A 20,042-nucleotide genomic window follows, 5' to 3' on the forward strand; every position below is an offset into this window, starting at 1 on the left:
ACCTCCTGAGGCTTAAGTTTCCTCACTTATAAAACTATGCGTCACAGAAGTACCCTCCCTACCTCATAGTATTGTTAAGAAGGTTAATTAAATGTGGCAGAATAATATTGGAGTGAGGCTGAGGCATGGGGGTGAAAGAATTCACCAGAAACAGAGTGGAGAGTAGAAAAGGCAAATTTATTGAAATATCGTGCAGGGGAGCAGGGGGCGAGATGGAAGTTACCTGTGTGGGAAGGAGGATTTGAGGCGCCCTTTAATAGTCTTTTCCTGCGGGCTTTTTTATTTGGGGTTCCAGTTTGCACCAGTTATCTGCTGGGATGTCTGGTTTCCGTCTGGCATTGACATTTGACACATCATGTGTCCTAAGTGTGCTTCCGCATTTATGGTCAAGAGGAGGGGTTGGTTTCCATAACAATGTTATCCATTCCCTTTATATATTCAAGCCTCCCAAACTTGTCTGCTGGGCAAGACATGAGGGCTTAGTTTTTAATGTCAATAATGATACCCAACATTAAGTTAATGATGTAAAGTTCTTAGAACAATACCTGACACACCGATCACTTTGTAAAAATTGATTATTAGTTTTATAATAGAATTACCAATACTATCTGTATAATTGTGTCATTAGTCATTGTTAAAGTTAAGATCTATAACCCACACCATTACTTACCTGAATGGAAAATATTCATTTCTTGATTCACCTGGGAATAAGCTTTTCTGAAAAAGATTATTTTATTATTTGAACCAATTTCATGATTTTAACATATTGTTGTTATTGAAGTTGTGCTAAGATAAATACATGCTTAGAATATACACATCAATGTGATTGTATTCTCAAATACCTATTTGTGGCTGTTTTGATATCACAACATTTTTATGCCATCTAAACAAACTCTTGGCTTGCTTTTACTGTCAAGAAATAAATAAGTCAGGGCTTCCCTGGTGGTGCAGTGGGTTGAGCACAGCGCTGTGAAGCTGTCTACCGTAGCACAGGTTCAATTCCCGGCCGGCCAGGTAAAAACCTACATGGCACAGCAGACCTCTCTTCTCTCAACCGCTGCTCCTCTCAGCAGTGTTTTTGGTCGTTCTGCCTGTTCTGCTCCCCACTCTGTCTCTGGTGAATCCTCTCACCCTCCAGCACCTCTGGCCTGTATCCCAGTTCTTGTATAAATAAATAAACCTTTAAAAAATTTTAAAAAGAAAAGAAATAAGCAAGTAAGACATTTATTTGCACCATGGATAGACAAATATGAAGCAAGGGATCTAGACGGTCTGACCATTTCTATTTTTTTTTAAGATTTATTTATTTATGCATAACCCCTTGCGCCATCAGGGAGGCACTGTCTGAGCAATTTCTTCCGCACTTTAAAACAGTGTTTTTGAGCCATATTAATTTAGAGGCATTACTTCAACTTTATCAATTCCACAGTGCAAAATGTTTGGTTTTTCTCAGTAACTTAAGGGTCTTATTCTGAACAACAATTTTCATATTGTGCTAGAGATGTGGATTTAGGTAAAATAGGGCCAACTAACTTAGCTTGACTCTTTGACATTTCAAATACAAGTTGATGACACTGAAACTCAATTCAGGCTGACAGGCCTTCTGCACTGGCACATTGAAGTCCTGCAGGTATGTTGATGGGACTTTGCCCTGAGCTTCCTTTCTGTTTAAAGTTTGAGGCTTGTTTGGAGCTCTAAGGTCAGAAGATCTGGGCAAGTCTCAGCTGCATATGACCCTAATCCATGTGAACTCGGGTAAGAGACTTAGCCATTCTGTTTCACATTTCTCATTTTTTAAATGAGCTACTTCCTAGAATTATGAGAATTAAATGATAAATGATAAAATGTGTAGCACAGGGAAAGCTTTTAAGGCTATTTGTCAACTCCCAAACACACCCAAGCACTGTTTAAATAATGACATTAATAGAAGTTCACCTTGATTTGGAACAGTAAATCTAACAAAATGCATAGTAACTCTAGGGTTCATCCTCCAAGACATTTAGCATCTCAAAAATGCACAAAATTATTGAATGAGATATTCTCCTGTTTCTGGTGTCTAAGCCTACTAATACCCGATAAAGCTTGGTGGGCAATAGAATGGAGTAACCGAAAAAAAAAATAGATATGGCCAATTTAAGGTGTAATCTGTTTTATATAGTTTCTTATGATAGTCCCTACATTTGCCAGTTTTTTTTGCTTACTTTTTGTGGTATTAAAAAATTAAATGCTTGTTTTCATAGAAGTTCTTTTTTTTAACACTTTTTTTTTTTTAAGATTTATTTATTTATTTATACAAGCACTGGGTACAGTCAGAAGCGCAGGAGGGTGAGAGAATTCACCAGAGCCAGAGGGGAGAGCAGAGCAGGCAGACTGACGAAATACACACTGAGGGGAGCAGCAAGCGGCTGGAGAGGTCTGCGCACCATGTGGGACCCTCGCCCGACAGCTGGGGATCGAACCCGCGCTGCAGAGGCTGCGGGTAGCTTCGCAGCCCAGCGCTCAACCGCTGCGCCACTGGGGAGGCCCTTCATAGAAGTTCTTGACCCCATATAGGCTTAACTTGGGATCAACTCCAGGAATGCCCCCAGAAATTGTTTCACAACTGTGTAATTGGACTTGATCTACCCTTAGGACTGAAGATTGGTTCTATGAAATAATTGAACAACTTCTGAAATATGAAACTTCTTGAGACTGCAAGGGAGCAAAAATCTGTCAACCTAGAACTTTCTTGTCTTTGTCATGAAGAGGGACTCTGAAGGCTGGGTGGAAGTTACTCTTGATGTTTGTAGCTAAACTCTCTGAAAGGGTCTTGTCTAGGAAGAGCCAATCCCCTTCTGTGGAGAAGGCAGAAGTACCATTGTTTTCCCCAGTAAGTGCCCTAAATGACTTTCCCTTTCTTCCCCAACCTCCTTCTTCTAGTTAAGCTAGTTAAGATGCCACCTAAAGCCACCTGATGGGTCACCCAGGCATGCTGGGTCTCTCCTGTGAATACAGGAAGTAAACATGTGATTATTCAACTTCTTTACTGCTTCTTCTCTTATTAATCTGTCTGGATTATTTGTCAGCCAGAAGAACCCAGAGGGGCAAGGGATGATTTCTTTTAATCCCAGAACCTTCTAACTCTCCCATTTTAGTTCCTTTAGCTGGGGACACTTTCCTAGCTCCCACCCTCGCTTGCCACTTGCTTGCCTGACAACAGCTCAGATTTCTACTCAAACCTCAAACTAAATGTGTCCAAAATAAAACCAATAAACTAATAAGCACTTTTTTATTTTTTTAAATATTTATTTTATTTATTTATGCATACAAGAGCTGGGGTGTAGGCCACTGTGGTGGGGGTGAAGGGTATTGAGAGGATTCACCAGAGACAGAATTGGGAGCAGAACAGGCAGATTGTCTGAGATACACTGCTGAGGGGAGCAGCTGGCCAGACATGAGAGGTCTGCTGGGCCATGTGGGTCAGCTCCCTGGCCAGGGATCAAACTCTTGCTGAGTGGCTTGAGTGACTGCCCCCAGCTTCATAGTGCTGAGATTTAACCCCTTGCGCCACCAAGGAGGCCCCTACTTATCTTTTAAATGATTAATAGTTTTATTTGTCATAAGTTGTTTTTGTTAACCAAATGCCTCTTGGTTGTAATCAATAGAGCAAAGTCAAGAGACTAATTGCAAAAGAAAATTTCAACCTAGTAAACTTACAGGCAATGCTGATTTAATATTAACTAAAGTTAAAGTGTTTTTTCTATATTGGCATATATTTTACTGTATTACTTTTCTACCTCTAGTAGAAAAATCCATACTTTACTAATCATTGAATACACATGGTTCTTGTCTATTTTTGAAGGTGAAGACAGAAGTTGGAGATGTTGGTATCTTAATAAATAATGCTGGTGTAGTGTACACATCAGATTTGTTTGCTACACAAGACCCTCAGATTGAAAAGACTTTTGAAGTTAATGTACTTGCACATTTCTGGGTAAGTTGATTTGTTTTACAAAACACTTTTGTGAAACCTGAAGATTAAATTTAAAGTGAGCTTTTAGTGGACATAAAGGTCACAGCAAATATAAGTTAAAGTTTTCTCCAAGGATATTCAGATAGAACAACCAAAGCGATCCTTTTATTTTTTTTTAAAGATTTATGTATTTATTTATGCATATGAGAACTGGGGTACAGGCCAGAGGTTTGGGGTGCTAGAGGGTTCACCAGAGACAGAGTGGAGAACAGAACAGGCAGAACAACTGAAATACTCTGCTGAGGGGAGCAGCAGGCGAGACAGGAGAGGTCTGCTGCACCATGTGGATCACCAACCTGGCTGGGGATCAAACTTGTGCTGCAGAGGCTGCGGACAGCTTCATAGCACTGCATCTCAACCCCTTGCACCACCAGGGAGGACCCCAAAGAGATCATTTACATACTGCAACCTAAACCACCAATCATACTCCCTCCCCCTCAAAAACTTTAATAAATAGTAATAACCTTCAAGTATTATATATTTTAATTCTAAAATAGTGTCTCACAACTCTGGGTGGTCCAGTTTAGAGATAAAGGGAGAACTTAGAGATAGTCCAAGTCATCTTCTATGATTTATATAAAAAGGTGAACTCAGTTTGCTTCAGATTCTCATGAGACTCATGGCCACAGAATTGTAAACATTGTTTGTTATGAGTCTCACCATTCAAAGTTTTACATACTAAATAGATAGATGCAGGTGTAGAAAGACAATGAGAGTTTTTGAATATTGTCCAATAAACAGTTCCTAAAATGGTCCCTCAAAGTTTTCTTAGATGTAAGCTGGAATGACGGATGTCAAAAAGATAGGAAGTTTGGTTACAAAGCAGCATTATTTTATGCTAATATCCCTATTATTCACATCTGTCATTGTATTTTTTCTAATTATTGATTTTTTTTAAATTGAGGTACCATTGGTTTACAATATTGTAGGATTTAGAGGCATAGGCACACACTCTTCAGGTGTTGTTACTGTCTTTGTATTTTTATGATTTGAGTTTGGCTGTTTTTCTGCCTCTGTTCAAATGTATTTTCATGTTTCTGAATCCCCAGGACATAGTAAGTGCTCAATATTTATTGCATGAATCATTCAATGACTACTGGAAGACTGTTCATTTCAGTATTTTGAAATATCACTAAACTATTTTCTAACAATTCCACATTAAGTGAAATTCTCTTAATAACTCTAGATTATAATACATATTTAATATGAAATGATAGAAGATATTGATGACAAAAGATAGAACCAGGGGCATAAATCCACTATTTAAATGAGATGAATTCTCAAAACTCTCAGCATCAATTGCTTCGCTTGGTTTTTCTAATCTGGGCATCCTCTCCAGCTCCTTATGTTGCCACATTGACTGTCAATCTCGGTTTTCTCATTTCAGCCAGGAATGATCTTAGCAAATACACCTTTGTTATAGAAATATTCCCAATGAGCTTGAGTCAAAAATAACCATTTTTCTGTTTTAATGAAACTATTTTAGACTACAAAGGCATTTCTTCCAGCGATGATGAGTAATAATCATGGTCACATTGTCACTGTGGCTTCAGCAGCTGGGCATACTGTGGTCCCTTATTTAATGGCTTATTGGTAAGTGAACATGGTCTTCCTTCATTGGTTCCTATGCTTAACTTGTGTTATTTTTATCCTGTCTAATGTGGACTACCAATAATGATGATAGGCTTGAAGTTGCTGAAATAGTGTCTTGTACAGTAAAATTATCAACCATTAATTGTCCTCTAGGTTGATAATTCTAGAGGTGGCTGCAGGGAAATTCAGAGTCAGCCACTTAAAGCATTTCTCATCTCCTTTAGCAGCAAGGAATTACAAAACCATAGCAATATTTTTGTACTATGAACAAAAGTTAATGTTCATAATCTTTAATAAGGTAATTTTGTGGAAAGAAAACAGTGTAAAAAGAGTATAATCTGAGATTTTAAACATTAAAGCCATCAAAACAATGAAACATAACCAAACTCTTTTCTAACAATTTCACATTATGTCTACATTCCTTTGAAAGCTCTACATTATAATACTCATTTACTATGGGATGACATAAGGGACTGATGACAAATTGTAAGCATCTGGGACATAAATTAATAATTTAAATGAGATGGCAGTTATTCAATGAAATAGAAACCCATGCCAATGTTAATGGGTGAAAGGCTTGCAGTAGTACACAGGGTGCGGTAATGCTGTGCTCTCCCATATGTTATACAGAAGTAATCAGTGAGGCCCTGTAGCCAAGGTGATCTACTGCCGCACACCCTCTAACAATTCTTGGCCATTTTTACATTTTAGCAAATAATAACTCTTAAAATGTTGAATTACCATTGTGCAAATAAATACACATGCAATAATGTAATGCTCAGATTTATTTTCTACCATTGTGTACTTTGGGAATTAATTATCTAAATTCTAGAAACAACACAGATATAATTGTACATGTAGCTATAAATATGTGCATAAATAGATATAGGCATGGGTGGGTAACTTATTTTTATTAGATAGATAGATAATCTTGTATTTAAAGAGTTTGCAAGGATATGTACCATTGTTTTATTCTAACCATATCTATTCTTTGGTAATAAGACAAGTGGTTTTATTTTGTCCCTTTTTTTTTTTGTTCATCTGTTTTCTTTCCTTCCCTCCTCCTCCTTCTCTCCCTCCTTCCTTCCCTTCCCTTTTTCTCTCCCTTGTTCCTTCTTTTCTTTTTTCCAAAGATTTATTTATTCCTACAAGAACTGGGGTGTGGGGGGTGAGAGGATACACCAGAGACAGAGTGGGGAGCACAACAGGCGGAGGTGCAAGGGGTTAAGACACAGCACTGTGAAGTTGTCCGCAGCCTCTGCAGTTTGAGTTCGATCCCCAGCCAGGGAGCTACCCACATGGCGCAGCAGACCTCTCCTGTCTCGCCCTCTGCTCCCCTCAGCAGTGTATTTCAGTAGATCTGCCTGTTCTTTTCCCTGCTCTGTCTCTGGTGAATCCTCTTACCCTCTGCATCTCTGGCCTGTGCCCCAGTTCTTGTATGCATAAATAAATAAATCTTAAAAAAAAAAAGAACAGGCAGATTGAATGAAATACACTGCTGAGGGGAGCAGCAAGCGAGAAAGGAGAGGTCTGCTATACCATGTGGGTCACCTCCCTGGTGGGTAGCTTGATAGCGCTATCTTTAACTTCCTGTTTAGGAAGGCCCTAAACATAAACTTTTTTTTTTTTTTTTTTTTTGTGGGACCCTCGCTGGCGGTCGGGGAAAGAACCGGTGCTGCAGAGGCTGCGGGCAGCCTCGCAGCCCAGCGCTCAACCGCTGTGCCACCAGGGGAGGCCCTAAACATAAACTTTTTAATTTAATAACACACATTTAAAAAAATTCAGATAGCACGTGTGTACAGCTCAATGAGTTGCCACAAAATAGACACATCTGTTTAGCCACTATGCAGGTCAAAAAAAATAAAACCTATGAGACCTCAGAAAACTCCTTTTAGGACTCTTCCCATTCCAGTTTCTCTTTCTTTCTCAATAGTAACCCCTCTACTGATTTGTAATACCTTATATTTTGTTCATTTTTGATTTCTAGATACATGAAATCTCAGTATTTGTGGGACTTACATATGTTGTTGGCAGCTGTCATTTCATCTGATTTCATGCCTGTGTGGTTTTGTTTCATGAGATTAGACAGCAATTTATTTGGTACTATTGCTTGTGAACATCTGGGTTGTTTCCAGGATAGGATTATTATGAATAATGATGCTATGATCTTGAACTCAATCATATACTAACTTTATGTGATCTTGGGCAAGTTACTCAAGTTCTCTCTGTGCTTTATTTTCTTCATCCATAAAACAGATTAAACGTGGCAACTAAGGAATTCATCGAGATTCTGTAATGTTTAAATCATATACCCCAATGCACTTAGCATAGAATCTGTAATCCTGCAAATGTCGAATAACAGAAGAGTGTCTGGCGTTGTGTTTCACTTCCCTGTATTCACACAAAATAGTAATGTTCCCCTGTCATTTAGATTCCAGAATGCGTCATCCCAGAACTAATCATCTATATGTTCTGGCTCCTGATTGTTAGAATGAAATGAAGGGAAACTTAAAAATACCTGGTTATTTTTCCTATAATCCAGTCCTCAGCTATCACTGTCCTGAACTGCTGCAGCCACAGTAAGAATAAACTACAGCTCCAATACTGATTTTAATTATTGAGGTGAAAAATGCAATATGGAAGAACTGGATTCATGTTGAGGAAGGTTAATCTCTTGATTCTATTCTAAAATGTTTTTTGTCATTAAGTATTGCTAAGTATTTTGTCCAAAAATATTTAGATTTTAAAAAGAAAACAATTAGGTGTCACACACTCCTTTAACATAATATTGTCAACTCAAATAACTAACTTATAATCATTGAAATTACTGGTGAAGGAAGACAAAATTGGCAAAATTGAGCCCTGATCATTAGCTTGTAATGAAATGTTATTTAAAAGAATAATATCAAAAAAGAAATAATAATTCAAAATATTAATTGAAAATTTGATTTAAAGTGCAGAAAAAATCCACTCACTGTTAGTTTTCATTTACATGTCTATATGAAAATTAACCTTCAAGTTAAATATTTCTTTAACATACTCAAGATCATTAACATACAAAAGTATGCCCCCTTTCTTCTGTTTCACTTAAGAAAATTTTTGAAAATACATGCAGTTTAGTAAAGAAGAAAGAAAAATGTTTGTTGATAATCTCACCATACAGAAACAACCATGATAAAAAGCATTGGTTATAATTTTTAGGGCATTTAAAATACAGATCTGTAGTAGTACATTGAAAAAAATCTGCACCATAATCTTAATTTTTGTTTATTTAAAATGATTATGTAGGGCCTCCCCTGGGGTGCAGAGGCTGAGCGCAGGGCTGCGAAGCTGTCCGCAGCCTCTGTAGCGCCAGTTCGATCCCCAGCCACCAGCGAGGGTCCCACATGGCGCGCAGACCTCTCCTGCCGTGCCCTCTGCTCCCCTCAGCAGTGTATTTCGTCACTCTGCCTATTCTGTTCCCCTCTCTGGCTCTGATGAATTCTCTCACCCTCCCGCACTTCTGACTATACCCAGTGCTTGTATAAATAAATAAATCTTTAAAATAAATAAATAAAATGAATATGTAATTTGTTTGTGTGTACATGCAATATCATTTTTAATTGCTGCATGATATCCCACTGTTTCTGTGTGTCACTATTTATTTGATGTATCTATTAATTTTGGGTAACTTATTTGTAAGGTCATTCCAGATGCATCGAACACAAAACTCAAACTGCCACAGATCAAAACAGAAATTCTGGGCTCTGTCATTAAAATCTCAGACAGGCTATCCTCCTGTGGTGGCAGTTCCCAACTGGTGACCTTTCAACCCCAAGTCCAGCAGGTGGGGGAAGCACAGTAATGCTTTTAAATGTCCAAGTTCTAGAATTCATTCGTGAATTCCATGAGCTTACAGTAAAGAATGAACAGCCTACAGTCACATTAAATTTTTATGGAAACAGCACAGTAAAAAACACCCTACCCATTTTCCTAGCAAGACATTTAGGGCCTCACCTGGTGGCACAGAGGTTTGAGCGCTGGGTTGCAAGCCTGCCTGCATCCTCTGCAGTGCCAGTTCAATCCCCGGCCACCGGCGAGGGTGCCACAAAAAAAAAAAAAAAAAAAAAAAAAAGACATTTAAATCTCTTCATTCTCATTTGATAAACGAAGCTGGAATACAGTAAATGTTCCATGTCAGAAATCTACTGGCCGATCTTCTAGAATGCAGATTCTGATTTACTAGTGCTGGGCGGGCCCTGAATTTCAGATAATGTCACCTTTATAATAAATTCACATATTTACTAAGATCTGCTTTTGGGTTCTCTATTCTATTCCATTGATGAAATTCAATCTTTAAATATTCATACACACTGCCATGCTATGGGCAGAGGTTAACGCTTGACTAAGGGAAATAAGCGTCTGAATTAAGTAGATGCAACAGCTTTCTTGAATTTGTGACTTTTTTTTTTGTTTACTTTCAGTTCAAGCAAATTTGCTGCTGTTGGATTTCATCAAGCTTTGACTGCAGAACTGAATGCCTATGAAAAAACTGGAATCAAAACATCATGTCTCTGTCCTAATTTCATAAACACTGGCTTCATCAAAAATCCAAGTACCAAGTAAGTTGAGACAGAAATAGAGACAAAGGTTGGTGACTGCTGTGAATATCAACCATTCTGTGGGGTTTCCAAAATAGCTAATCCTTAAAACACATGATATTCAATGCCTTTAGCACATCTCAATTTCAGTTTCTGCAGATTGTGGGAAAGCAGGTGGACAGACAAAAAGAGTAGGAGCATTTATGTAAATATAAATATGAATAACAGGTGAACTTGCTAATCCTCCCATTTTTCTTCTCCTAAGCAATTGTTCTCTGACAAGTACAGGATACATACACTTCACCAGGACTTCTTGGGAACCATGTTGGGGGCCCACTGGAAATGTTGTGGTTCAGTTGGGATAGGATAGTGGTGGGGAAAAGGACCTAGAACTCTTTGCTTAACAGCCATCATAGTTAATTCTGGCAGTGCTAACCCAAAGTCACAATGTGAAAAACAGTTTCTTTTTGATGATCTAGAGATTATTCTCCAAAATGAACACCAGACTATAGTCTTTCCTTAATTACAAAGTAAAATTTTCAAGGATTGTTAATTTTTAATATTTTATCTCTTAGGATTAGCTTTAATGTATCTATGATGCATAATTGAAAAAAAAAAAACACTCTAACATATGAAAACAGTAAAGTTTCTTTCCAAATTTCCTCTTTCCGTTTCAAGCTACTTTTATCACTTTGATGACCACCCCTTTATGTTTAAATTGTATTTTTAAATGTTATATAACTGATGTAATATTATATGTGGGTTTCTGGAAGCATAGTAAGTAAATTGCTTACTTTTCCCAGCATTATGTCATGGACATTTTGCATGTCAATAAATGCAGAACTTGTGAAAGTATATTGAATTACCAGGCCTGAGTCAGAGTATCCCCTGGTAATTTTTAACACAGCAAAGCTATAATGGACATCTAGTGAATGGATATTTTCCTATTTGGGTAAACTCTTTCAGGTAGATCCAGAAGAGGGATTACAGGTCAAAAGGTTATGCAAAAATTTTAGTATTCCTTCTCCCGGAAGTACTGCTCCTCTCTAACTCCGGTCCTCAGTGAAAGAAGAACAACTTCACTTCTTCACCAGTATGTTTTCTGCTTCATCTTTTATGTTATTTCCATGCACAAAGAATCATCTTTATTCTTGTTTTGATGACTAACCACCTAGATTAAAGTGTTTTCGTATGGTTTTGGTCTTTTGACTTCTTTTGTGTATTTCCTGTTTTATGGCTTCTACTCATTTTTTTCCTATTGAGCTACAGTTCTCTTTGTACATTCAAGATAATCCTTTTTTTATATTGTATAAGTTGCATATAATTCTCTCTGTATTTGACTTTTAACTTATTTTTATTGAGTTTTACATTAAAATTTCTCAGATTTTTTTCCCCTTCAGCCTTTCATAGAGTTTTACTGAATGTAAAGTTATCAAGCTTATTACAATATCTACCATATTTTTTCCCTAATACTTTTGTGGTTGCATTTTCCACTTATAAATCTTTGCCGCACCAAAATTTAAGAAGTCAAAGTAGAGCTAAATTGTTTTCCCCAAATGGTTAATGAGTTGTTGCTGCACTATTTATGAAATCAATTATCATTCCCTCCACTGACTTGAAAAGTCACCTTTATAATAAATTCGCATATTTAATGGGATCTAATGCTGGGTTCTTTTTTTTTTTTTTATAAATTTTATTGTTATATTCCCCATACAATTGCAGCCCCCCATTCTGACCCCAATCCCTCCCCTCCCGCCCCCGCCCCCCTAAAAGTGTCTCTGGTTCATAGTTTTTTGTTGATTTTGATTTTCACTTTCTTATAGTTATTCATTTTCCTGGTCCCTTATTTAAGTTTTCTAGATTCCTGCTATGAGTGAGACCATCCGGTATTTTTCTTTTTCTTTTTGGCTTATTTCGCTGAGCATGATCCCTTCCAGCGCCATCCATGTTGCAGCAAATTGCATGTGTTTATCTTTTTTGAATGCTGAGTAATATTCCATGGTATATATGTACCACATCTTCTTGATCCAGTCATCTATTTTTGGGCATTTGGGTTGTTTCCAAAGCTTAGCTATTGCAAACAGTGCTGCTATAAACATAGGGGTGCAGGTGTTCTTTGGAATTGATGTTTCTGTGTCCTTTGGGTAAATACCTAGGAGTGGAATTGCTGGGTCATATGGAAGCTCTATGTTTAGTAGGTCCAGAAATCTCCACACAGCTTTCCACAGTGGTTGGACCAGTTTGCACTCCCACCAACAGTGCAGAAGAGTTCCTTTTTCTCCACACCCTCGCCAACATTTGTTGTTGCTAGTTTTTTTAATATGTGCCATTCTCACTGGTGTAAGATGGTATCTCATGGTAGTTTTGATTTGCATTTCCCTGATGACAAGTGATGTTGAACATTTTTTCATATGCCTGTTGGCCATTTGCATTTCCTCTTCAGAGAAGTTTCTTTTAAGCTCTTCTGCCCATTTTTTGACTGGATTATTTTCTTTGTTGTTGTTGAGACTCATCAGCTCTTTGCAGATTTTTGTGATCAGTCCTTTATCATTAGTGTTGGGTGCAAAAATGTTCTCCCAGTTGGTGGGGTTTCTCTTTGTTTTTGTTATTGTCTCTTTTGCTGTGCAAAAGCTCTTTAATTTGATATAGTCCCAGCTGTTTATCTTTGCCTTCACTATCACTGCTTTGGGTGATGTGTCTGTAAAGATGTCTTTGATGTGCAAATCACGTAGTGTTTCGCCTATATTTCCTTCTATATATTTTATGGTTTCAGGTCTTATGTCTAGTTCTTTAATCCATTTTGAGCTGATTTTTGTGTATGGTGTGAGGTGGTGGTCAAGCTTCATTCTTTTGCATGTAGCGACCCAGTTTTCCCAGCACCATTTATTGAACAAACTTTCTTTGCTCCAATGCATAGTCTTTGCTCCTTTGTCAAAGATTAGTTGACCATAAACCTGTGGGTTTATTTCTGGATTTTCTATTCGATTCCATTGGTCTGTATGTCTGTTCTTGTTCCAATACCATGCGGTTTTGATGATTATGGCTTTGTAGTATAGTTTGAAGTCTGGGAGTCTGATGCCTCCATTCCCTTCTTTTTTTTTCAGGAGAGCTTTGGCTATTCGGGGTTTTTTGTGATTCCATATGAATTTCATCAATAATTGTTCTATTTCTTTGAAGAATGACATTGAAATTTTGATTGGAATAGCATTGAATCTGTATATTGCTTTTGGAAGGATGGCCATTTTAATAATGTTTATTCTTCCAATCCATGAGCAGGGGATGTCTCTCCATTTCTTTGTGTCTTCTTCTATTTCTTTTAACAGTGTTTTATAGTTTTCTTTGTATAGGTCCTTTACCTCTTTTGTTAGATTTATTCCCAAATATTTGATTTTTTTTGTTTCAATAACAAAAGGGATGGTCTTTTTGATTTCTTCTTCTTCAGATTTATTGTTTGTGTATAGGAAGGCTACTGACTTTTGCGTGTTGATTTTGTATCCTGCCACTTTACTGAACTGATTGATGAGTTGAATTAGCTTTTCTGTGGAGTTTTTGGGGTTCTCTATGTATAATATCATATCGTCTGCAAATAGTGATAGTTTGACTTCTTCTTTTCCTATTTGGATTCCTTGGATGTCTTTCTCTTGTCTTATTGCCCTGGCTAGGACTTCCAGTATTATATTGAAAAGCAATGGTGAGAGTGGACATCCTTGTCTTGTTCCAGATCTTAATGGAATTGCTTTCAGCTTTTCACCATTGAGAATGATACTGGCTGTTGGCTTGTCATAGATGGCCTTTATGATGTTGAGGTATGTTCCTTGTATCCCAAGAATTTCAAGGGCTTTTATCATGAATGGGTGTTGCACTTTGTCGAAAGCTTTCTCAGCATCTATTGATATTATCATATGGTTTTTATATTTCTTTTTGTTGATGTGTTGGATAACGTTGATTGATTTTCGGATGTTAAACCATCCTTGTGCCCCTGGAATGAATCCAACTTGGTCGTGGTGAATTATCTTATGGATACATTGTTGGATTCTGATAGCTAAAATTTTATTGAGGATTTTTGCATCAGTGTTCATTAGGGAGATTGGCCTGTAGTTTTCCTTTTTTGTGTTGTCCTTGTTCGGTTTTGGTATTAGTGTAATGTTGGCTTCATAGAACGTGTTTGGTATTGTCCCTTCCTTCTCAATTTTTTGGAAGAGTTTGTGAAGGATAGGCACTAATTCGTCTCTGAATGTTTGGTAGAATTCATTTGTAAATCCATCAGGTCCTGGGCTTTTGTTTTTGGGGAGGTTTTTGATTACCATTTCAATTTCGCTAATTGTAATTGGTCTGTTTAGGTGTTCTATTTCTTCTTTATCTAGCTTTGGGTGATTGTAGAGTTGTAGGAATTTGTCCATCTCCTCTAGATTGTTAAACTTGTTTCCATATAACTGTTCATAGTAGTTACTGATTATTCTTTTGATTTCTGCTGTGTCCGTTGTGATTTCTCCTCTTTCATTGATGATCCTGTTTATTTGTGCTTTCTCCCTTTTTTCCTTTGTGAGCCTGGCTAGGGGTTTGTCTATTTTATTGATTTTTTCAAAGAACCAGCTCTTGGTTTCATTGATCTTTTGGATTGTTTTTTTAGTTTCAATTTCATTTATTTCTGCTTTGGTTTTTATTATTTCTTTTCTTCTACTGGTTTTGGGGTTTTTTTGTTGTTCTTTTTCTAGATCTTTGAGCTTCGAGATTAGGTTGTTTCTTTGCGTTCTTTCTTGTTTCTTGATGTGAGCTTCTATTGCTATATATTTTCCTCTTATTACTGCTTTTGCTGCATCCCATACATTTAGGATATTGGTGTCCTCCTTGTCGTTCAATTCAAAAAATTTTTTAATTTCTTCTTTGATCTCCTCATTAGTCCAATGGTCTTCCAGTAGTGTGGTTTTTAATCTCCATGAGGTAGGAAAGTTCCTTGCCTTCTTTTTATGGTTTATTTCTACTTTGATGCCTTCATGGTCAGAAAAGATGGTTGATATGATTTCAATCTTGGTGTATCTGTTGATGTTTGTCTTGTGCCCCAGTATGTGATCGATCCTGGAGAATGATCCGTGTGCGCTTGAGAAAAATGTGTACTCCATTTTTTTGGGGTTTAGTGTTCTATAGATGTCTGTTAAGCCCAATTGCTCTAGGTCTTTATTTAGAGCTTTGGTTTCTTTACTTATTTTTTGTCTTGTTGATCTATCCATTGTTGATAGTGGTGTGTTGAAGTCTCCCACTACGTATGTGTTTTCTCTGATGTCTGTTTTCAGAGAGGACAACAGTTGTCTGATATATTTTGGTGCTCCTTCGTTTGGTGAGTATATGTTAATGAGTGTTATTTCTTCTTGAAGTATTGTCCCCTTGATCATAATGTAGTGACCATTGGGGTCTCTTTTTATCTTTTTGAGTTTGAAATCTGTTTTATCTGATATGAGTATAGCTGTTCCTGCTTTCTTTTTTGGTCCATTTGCTTGTAGGATTGTTTTCCATCCTTTAACTTTGAGCCTATTTTTATCTTTTGTAGCTAAATGTGTTTCCTGGAGACAGCAAAAGGTTGGGTTTTGTTTCTTAATCCAGGCTGCAACTCTGTGTCTTTTTATTGAAGAGTTTAGTCCATTTACATTTAGAGTTAATATTGATATGTTAACATCTGTATTTGCCATTGTGTTTGTCTTTCCTTTGATTTTATTTATTTATTCTTTTAATAACTTTTTTTTTTTTTTGGCCTTCTTTCATTGTTATTCGTCGCTCTGAGGTTCTGGCTTTAGGACTCCTTGTAGTATTTTTTGGAGTGGGGGTTTAGTTGCAATGAAATTCCGGAGTTTCTGTTTGTCTGGGAAGGTCCATATTCTTTCTTCAAAGAGGAAGGAGAGCTTTGCGGGATAGAGTATTCTTGGTTGGCATCTGTTTTCTTGGAGTCTGTTGACTATGTCCCTCCACTCTCTCCTTGCCCGTAGTGTTTCTTCGGAGAAGTCTGATGTCAGCCTGATTGGTTTTCCTTTGAATGTTATCTGTTTCTTCCCTCTTGCCAGCTTCATTATTTTTTCCTTGTCCTGGATTCTTGGGAGCTTTACTATTATGTGTCTTGCTGTATTTTTCCTTTCGTCGTGGAAGTTTGGTGTTCTTCTTGCTTCTTGTATATCAATTTTCAGCTCCTTCTTCACATTTGGGAAGTTCTCTTCAATTATCTCTTTGAATATTTTCTCTGTTCCTACATCTCTCTCCTCTCCTTCTGGTATTCCTATAACTCTTATATTTCCTTTCCTCATGGAGTCAGATAGTTCCCGAAGTCTTTCTTCGTTCTTTTTCCTTCGTACTTCTCTTTCCTTTTCTGTTTTGGTTCTTTTTATTTCTGTGTCTTCAAGATTACTTATTCGTTCTTCCATTTCATCTATTCTGCTTTCATTGCTTTTCCCAGAATTCTTTAGTTCTTCCATTAATTCTTTGATCTCCTGCATTTCTTTTACTTCCCTCTTTAGGGACTCAATTTCTTTCTTCTGACCATTGTTTTCCCTCTCTAGGGACTCAATTGCATTCTTCTGATCGTTGATTATTTTTCCCTTATCATTGTTTTCCTTTATGACTTCTGTCAGTTTTTTAATCACGGCAATTTTAAATTCTCTTTCTGGAAGGCTCAGAAATTCTTCCAAGTTATTGTCGTTGCAATCTGGGGGCTGGCTTTCTTTTTGTGGTGTGCTTTTTCTCTGGAGAGTTGCTAGATTGCGTGTGGTTCTTCTCCTCCCTACTGTCTGTTTTCTAATTTGCCGTATGCGTTGGGACACTGTGTTGTTGGGACTTGCCGGCATCTTGGGTGGGCTTCTCTGTTCCCCTCTGGTTCTTCCAGGAGTCATCTGTCAGTTTCAAGCAGCCTTTACTGGAGAAAGGTCCCTGTTCTAAAATGCCGATGTGGGGACACACTCCCCTGTGCGCCTGGTCTGCCCCGGCGGTGGGTTCCTGCTCCCCTCTGGGCTTGGACTGCAGGCCAGAGGGGGTCTGGCGTGGGCGAACTTCCCCCGCTCACCTCTGGCTCCTGAGGAAGCCTTCTGCAGGTAGTCTTTACTGAAGAAATGTCCCTGTTCTAAAATGGTGATGTGGGACACACTCCCTGCGCTTCTGGTCTCAGGCACACTCTTCTGCGCGCCTGGTCTGCCCCGGCTGTGGGTGCTCGCTCTCCCTGTGGGCTCAGACTACTTGTTCAGAAGGGGCCCGGTGTGGGCTAACTCCCCAGCTGGCCACTAGCTCCTTCAGTAGCCTGTGCTGGGGTCAAGTCGCTAGGTGGCACCAGAGATCTCTCCTAGAGCCCTTGGGGAGCTGATTTTCCACCCCGTGGGACAGGGAGCAGAGCGGGGATGGTAGGGTACACCTCAACGGCTTTGGGGTGCTGTGTCTGCCTTGTGCCCCACCGTCGTGGGGAACCTACGCCCCTAATTTCGTGCCCTGGGTCTCAGTTCCAAAGCCCTCAGTTCCAGGACGCGGGCTGTAGCCCAGATCAGTGGCGCGGGAATGGCGCCTTTTGAATCCCGCTCCCCTGCCTGGGCGCCTTGTTCCTGCTCACTCAGGGAGGGCCTCCGCCCGGGTCTCAGTTCCAAAGCCCTCAGTTCCAGGACGCGGGCTGTAGCCCAGATCAGTGGCGCGGGAATGGCGCCTTTTGAATCCCGCTCCCCTGCCTGGGCGCCTTGTTCCTGCTCACTCAGGGAGGGCCTCCGCCCGGGTCTCAGTTCCAAAGCCCTCAGTTCCAGGACGCGGGCTGTAGCCCAGATCAGTGGCGCGGGAATGGCGCCTTTTGAATCCCGCTCCCCTGCCTGGGCGCCTTGTTCCTGCTCACTCAGGGAGGGCCTCAGCCGTCTCCCCGCAAGCCTAGGTTGCAGGCGCGGGGACCTGGGCAGCTGCGATCCGGTCAGGCTCCGCGCTGCTTTCTGCGCGCAAGCTTACCGGGCGGCCGGGGCTGTGTGCTGGTGCTGGTCTCCTCCTGGTGGGCGGGGCTCTCTTCAATGGCGCGTGGAGCTCACCTCCGCGGTGGATCCTGCAGGGTTCGCCTCAACTCCCGTTCACGGGGTGTGGTGGCTGAAATAGTTCCTTTCCACTCACAGTCCCGCTTGCTGCATCCGTTTTTCTTGTTGGGCGTTTTGGTTTGTTGTTTCCCTTGTCTCTGCCGGTCGGAGAGTGCCGCCTCTGTGGGCGGGGGAGGGGAGCAGGGTTCTGCGCTTCCCTCCCTTCTCGTCCTCTTTTATGGCAACTTTCTTCTTCGGGTAGTTTGCTGGAGTCGTCCGTTTATCTTCCGTGTCCCAGTTCTCACTGGGACCTGCCGCTTTTCCTCCCTATTAACTTTTTTTTAATGGGAGATCTTACTCACAGCGTCTCCTCGCCGCCATGTTGCTCCGCCTAATGCTGGGTTCTTTATTCGATTACACTGATGAAATTCAATCTCTAAATTTTATTCTCCTCTCTTAAATTTTCCCACTCTTTTCCCCATTTTGTCTGCTTTTGATGAAAATGCATTACAGATTAATGAATATTCTCTGTGGCTGCTATGGGAAGATAGCAAATTCTATTTAAATACACCTTAATCTTAAGTCACCCACCCCCCCAGATAGTAAAGTCAACATTAGCCTGAAATGTGGTAACTGTCCAAAGATCTCATCTCCAATGAAGTTATAAAATTGTCCTAAAAGTGTATTTTTAAAACATAATTTTGCTAGGAATCAAAAATGAGAGCATTTACTTCAGATAATATAGATAATTCATCCATTTTAACTAAGAAAAACTCTAAGTAAGACCTAGAGACAGAACATAAATTTTGGGCTGAGGAATGGAACTGAGTGGGAGCAAGGAGTAAAAAGAGGATAAGAACTCACTAAAACTGGGATTAAAGTCACAGCACTTTCAAGCTATTGCCAGCCACTGCACCATGAGTCCCTGCATCATGAGTTTGATCCCCAGCCAGGGAGCTAACCCACATGTCACACAGCACACAGCAGACCTCTCCTCTCTCACATGCTGCTCTCCTCAGCAGTGTATTTCAATAGATCCACCTGTTCTACTCCTCACTCTCTCTCTAGTGACTCTTTTCACCCACTCCCACCTCCCCGCACCTCTGGCCTGCACCCCTGTTCTTGTATGCATAAATAAATAAAAATAAATCTTTTTTAAAAAATTCACTAAAACTGTCAGAGACAAATACAGTACGATAGCCCTCATATCTGAAAAAGCCAAGCACAAAAACAGTAGGATAGTGGTTACTCAGGGCTAAGGGATTGAGGTTATTATTTAAGAGGTACAAGCTAGCAACCAATACATAAGTCCTGGAACTCTAATGCACTACATAGTGATTATAGACAACAATATTGTATTATAAATATTATAGGTGCTAAAAAACCTACATCTTAATTTTTCTCATAACACACTAAAAAAGAAATAATTATGACACATGACTTAGGTGTTAGCTAATGCTATGGTGGAATTATATATACTGCAATATACAAAAGTGTCAAAACACCATGCCCCTTATATTTACAAAATGTGGTACTATATTTCAAAAATTAATTAATTTTTGTAAAAGTTTACTAAAAGTGAAAGGAGGTATGTTTCAAAAGGAGGTGTATTATCCCTGAGAATAAAATTTGCCTGTTTCCTCCATTATTTTCAGGATTTACATACTAAAAGAATATGTCTGAGTGAAAAACTTTCACTCAGTTAAAAATAGACACCATATTTAAAGATTATAATTGAATTGTTTAGCTTTGCCCTATAACAAGGCTGCACAAAGCTAACCTTCATGTGGGCAGAGTGCCCTCTCCTGGCAGAGCTCTAATAGTACATCTAAAAAATAAAACTTG

General features: G+C 39.1%; 1 protein-coding gene across 1 annotated transcript in view; it reads left to right on the plus strand.

The window, feature by feature from the left end:
- Positions 1-20,042, plus strand: part of HSD17B11 (hydroxysteroid 17-beta dehydrogenase 11) — a gene marked incomplete at its 3' end in the record, with an annotated part of 40,276 nt that overhangs the window by 10,287 nt on the left and 9,947 nt on the right. The window contains exons 3-5 of the mRNA XM_084233662.1: positions 3,842-3,973; positions 5,499-5,605; positions 10,069-10,206. Coding sequence (XP_084089788.1) covers positions 3,842-3,973; positions 5,499-5,605; positions 10,069-10,206 — 377 coding nt within the window. The remainder of the gene's footprint in view (positions 1-3,841; positions 3,974-5,498; positions 5,606-10,068; positions 10,207-20,042) is intronic.

The sequence above is a fragment of the Talpa europaea genome (assembly GCF_964194135.1).
Source record: "Talpa europaea genome assembly, chromosome: 5".
Lineage (NCBI taxonomy): Eukaryota > Metazoa > Chordata > Mammalia > Eulipotyphla > Talpidae > Talpa > Talpa europaea.